At 42.4% G+C, this 4,816-nt stretch overlaps 1 protein-coding gene across 1 annotated transcript in view; it reads right to left on the bottom strand.

Annotated features, from left to right (window-relative positions):
* mvb12ba (multivesicular body subunit 12Ba) overlaps positions 1 to 4,816 on the bottom strand; it is a 23,703-nt gene that overhangs the window by 9,967 nt on the left and 8,920 nt on the right. Inside the window, exons 3-5 of the mRNA XM_046067708.1 lie at positions 3,228 to 3,335; positions 2,995 to 3,091; positions 2,113 to 2,242 (exon numbers count right to left, since the gene is read on the bottom strand). Coding sequence (XP_045923664.1) covers positions 2,113 to 2,242; positions 2,995 to 3,091; positions 3,228 to 3,335 — 335 coding nt within the window. The remainder of the gene's footprint in view (positions 1 to 2,112; positions 2,243 to 2,994; positions 3,092 to 3,227; positions 3,336 to 4,816) is intronic.

Raw genomic sequence — 4,816 nt, forward strand, 5'->3', positions numbered from 1 at the left:
GATTCACTCTTCCCAGCCTGGTGCAGGTCTACAATTTTCTTCCTGGTGTCCTTCGACAGCTCTTTGGTCTTGGCCATGGTTGAGTTTGGCGTCTGACTGTTTGAGGCTGTGGACAGGTGTCTTTTATACAGATAACGAGTTCAAACAGGTGCCATTAATCCAGGTAACGAGTGGAGGACAGAAGAGCGTCTTAAAGAAGAAGTTACAGGTCTGTGAGAGGCAGAAATCTTGCTTGTTTGTGGGTGACCAAATACTTATTTTCCACCATAATTTACAAATAAATTCTTTAAAAATCCTATAATGTGATTTCCTGGATTTTTTTTCTCATTTTCTATGATGAAAATTACAGACCTCTCTCATCTTTCTAAGTAGGAGAACTTGCACAATCAGTGGCTGACTAAATACTTTTTGGCCCCACTGTAATTAAAACGCTGAAATAAGAAACAAGCTAGTAAAAATAGTAAAACATGCCCGCTAGCACTGACCGGAACGTGAGTGTGCACGACTTTCTGTAATGTCAATGTAGGTTAGCAAGGTGACGGACCCGTCTGGGAAAAGCCCCTCCTCTTCATGCACAATCTGAATCAAAACATGCGGCAGAGGAAGGATTGTTAGAGCTTAGGTGTCATTCCGAAAAGTGATCGTCCACTGAAAACTGACTGCCGTCACGTTCAAGCTGCATCGCCCAGTTTCTATACGTCTACAGCTGATCAAACAGTCATAACGCGCAAACATCACTTTATGTCCGTGGTTATAGCAAAGCTATGTCTTTGTGAAACTTGACTGTTTTTTGTAAAGGAATAATCACAACTGAAGTGTTTGCATTTTACAGCGTAATCAGGCCTGACATTTACATGATTATATAGGCAATAATATTAGCATATGCAATTTGTGTTTAATATCCTTGTTTATATTTGGAAAATGGACTATAGCCTAAAATTAACATGGTTTTCGGCACACTTCAACAGATTATTCATAGTTTTCATGTCGCAAGAGGAACGCTCCCTGGGAGCTGCCCGCCAACTAGGAAGCAAGTGATACACTGCTACTTTACGTTACGTTTACTTTACGTTACTTTTGTGTTGCCAAAATGCCGGATGGTTGTTGTGCTGTCAAGTGCACTAATTGACGAGGAGGCAGTTTGTGTCCATATCTTTGTTTTTCTTGAGTTGAGAGGTGATCCAAATCATTGTGGGTAGGGAAATTTAACGTCTTTTGCTGCTTCTCTACGGGGAGCCGCCTGCTCTGTTGTTCTGCCCTTCAGGTCACTGCGCATGTCACATGACTGAAAACTACGTAGCTCACAACCTGTTGAAATAATAAATGTAAATGCTCTGTACTTGTATAGCGCCTTTCTAGTCTTTTCGACCACTCAAAGCGCTTTTACACTACATCTGCATTCACCATTCAAACACATTCATACACTGAGCCTAAGTGCTCAAACGGAAACTAACATTCACACTCATTCATACACTGGCGGAACAGCCGCCAGGGGCAATTCGGGGTCCAGTATCTTGCCCAAGGACACTTCGACACGCAACCAGGGGGAGCCAGGGATTGAACCACCTTCCGATTAACAGCCAACCCGCTCTACCTCCTGAGCCACAGCCGCCCCACAGGGCTAATACAAGCAGTAACAATTATCTTTTCACTTCCCAAAAAAGTGACTGTAGCCTCGACCTTGTGACCTAAAAAAGAAATAGTTAGAAACAAAAGTCTGTCTTGTCAGTTGCTGTCTGGGCAGTGTGGAACTAGCAGTTGGTTTTCTGAACATTCTAAAGATTGCAGACCAATCACTGCCAACTTTAGAACGTTGGTGTTAGTTGGGCACTGTGGGCCGCCACCTTTATGGGCAAGCCACAGACACGCTGCACTTGCGCACTGATCCACCAATTAACATTTAGATTAAGAATTTTTGACATTTGTGAATCGATTCAGTGATGCATCTAAGAATCGATTTCCCCCCCTCCCCTGATAAACTTAGCTGAGCGAACGGAGCAGCCCTGGATAATAAACTATTGTCTGGTCCTTATTTAGATTCTCTTCTGCGGACAACTATTAGCAAAGTCCTCATCAACCCTAATGCCCCATCATGTGATACAAACGGCTCACCCTATGAAGGTGTACTGTGGGGGGGCCTGCTTGGAGCGTCCCAAGATGCGGATGTCACAGATAGCAGCCTCTGTGGAGTCCCGTGGAATAAACTTGATGCAGAGTCGCCTCTTCCTGAAGGCCTGCTCCTCTGTGAGACACACAAGAGACAGACACACTGAGGGTGCTTTCACACCTAACACGTTTGGTTCAGTTAAAACGAACCCTGGGGCGTTTGCTGGTTAGTATGGTCCATTTGCGGTAATGTGAAAGTGATCAATCGTATGCCCATGTTACCGTACATGTATGTACAGCACAAGTATTTACTCTGATTGATAGGTCAAAAGCTGCTAATACTCCTCCTGTGTGTCCTTTGTCAGTTCATTAGTTACATTACACTGTGTGACAGCGATCCCACAGTAGTAAGCCCAGAAGACTAATAATACTAAAAATACTCGGACCGGACCAGAACTAAGGATGTACTCACAGTAGGCCCGGTTGCCTTGTACCGTGGCCTGAGCACGATTGTCCCCCTCCCCACTCCCCCGAGCCGGAGCACGTTTACCTCATCACTCCAGTGTTTCCCATACAATGATTTTTTGTGGCAGCCCGACACAGTATCAACACCAACCGCCACATTTGATTTTGGATTTTTTTTACTAGGTCTATTTAAAATCGTATTTGATTGCAGAACTGCGTGTAGAGCACATACTCGCTCAGCACCTCGTCTCACTCGCTCCCTCTCTCTCATGAACACTGCTGCACACAACATAAAGCTGTCAGTGTAAAGATCCACCTAAAAAAAAGTTATTATCAAGCATGTAAAGAGCCTAGCTAATAGGATAGCTATGTTAACGTTAGATAGAGCACAGCTGTGTTGTCGAGGTTGACTCGATAACTTACGAGTGTCAACAGTCTCCTGGATCGGGATGAAACCCACAGGCAGAGTGTCCTTTATATCGATCAGCTTCATGTCCACCAGAACATTGCCTAAATGGCTCTAAAGAGAAGGATAGAAGGCAGGAACAAATGATAAAAAGAAGGAGAAATGGTAAAAGAGCAGGGAACGAACCTCTTCATTCAAACGCTATATGTATGAGCTGAGATTGGAACATGCGTTAGGTGAGTTAACTTACATTTTCTTTAGAGAAGACCCTGGTGAAGCAGAGGTAGCGGGTCACCTTGGATTTGAAAAGGCCATCTTTCCACAGGTCAGCATCCAGGCCGTCTGTTGTTGTAGAGACCTGGAGGCAGATAAGTCAAGGGAGAAGGGGCCATCAAATTGAGATAACAATAACAGGGAAATATGTTAATCCGTCTCAGAGCTTCTTGTGAATCTTCCAAAGAAAAGAAAAAACATCCGATATCTTTAACAAGCTAAAGCTAAATTTTTTATTAAACATGATCATGGAAATTATGATATATCTATTATGATATAATAATAACTAAAAGACATCCACTGCAGCTGTAAAGGTGATGGTTCACAGTGCAAGAAAAGTAAGTCAGATGTCTAAAATCAGCACAGTTCTCCTGCAGTAAACCACGATGAAGTGCTACAGCAGCAGCTGCTTTTGGTTTCAGTGAAATCCTCAGGAGCAATCAAACTCTTACTGAACTGCTCATGTTACATAGTAAAGATGCACATTAGGGATGCACCGAATGTTCGGCCACTGAAATTAATCGTCCGAAAATAGCAAAAAACGCACTCTTTTGTTCAGCCTAATAAGTAAAAAAAAACAAATACATTTTACCAAACAATTACATTGAAATGTCGGCAGTGTTGAAGCATTTTGAAGTGTCCAAGAAAGACGCAAAAATTGCCGTTTGCAGACGCTGTTCTGCTGAATTGTCTCCCAGCACATCCACTCCATCTGTGGCTGTCTTCTTAGAAAAGGCAACAAACAGTCTGACCCGCTTTGAGTGTTTCTGTCACTCGTTTGTGAAAAGGCACACCTAAATTTGGAGTGCACACGTATTAGAAAATAGGAACCCCAGGTTTCTTTTCAGCACTGTCAGGCTGACAGAGAGTCACAGCTCTATTGAGCCAAGTATTCCCATAGCTCTCAGTAGTTACGACTTCATGAGCTTCTTTAATGATAAAATTCTAGCTATTAGAAACAAAATTCACCAAGACCTTTGCTTCCCTCAATCTTTACCAACTAACTTCAATAATTTCTTCATCTAAACCATCAACCTGCCTCTTAGACCCCATCCCGACTAGGCTGCTTAAAGAAGTTTTACCCTTAGTCAGAACTTCTATACTAGCTATGATCAATCTATCTTTATCAACAGGCTATGTACCACAGTACTTTAAAGTAGCTGTAATTAAACCTCTTCTGAAAAAGCCCAAACTTCATCCAGATGTTTTAGCAAACTATAGACCTATATCTAACCTTCCATTTCTCTCTAAGGTTCTGGAGAAAGCAGTTGCTAAACAGCTGTGTGACTTTCTACAGAGCAATAGTTTATTTGAGGATTTTCAGTCAGGATTTAGAGTTCATCATAGCACAGAGACAGCACTGGTGAAAATTACTAACAACCTCCTTATTGCATCAGACAAAGGACTTGTCTCTGTACTGGTTTTATTAGATCTTAGTGCTGCATTTGATACCATTGACCATCAGATCCTATTGCAGAGACTGGAATATTTCATTGGCATTAAAGGAACCGCTCTAAGCTGGTTTAAGTCCTATTTATCAGATCGATTTCAGTTTGTACATGTTAA

The sequence above is a fragment of the Micropterus dolomieu genome, linkage group LG13 (genome assembly GCF_021292245.1).
Source record: "Micropterus dolomieu isolate WLL.071019.BEF.003 ecotype Adirondacks linkage group LG13, ASM2129224v1, whole genome shotgun sequence".
Taxonomy (NCBI): domain Eukaryota; kingdom Metazoa; phylum Chordata; class Actinopteri; order Centrarchiformes; family Centrarchidae; genus Micropterus; species Micropterus dolomieu.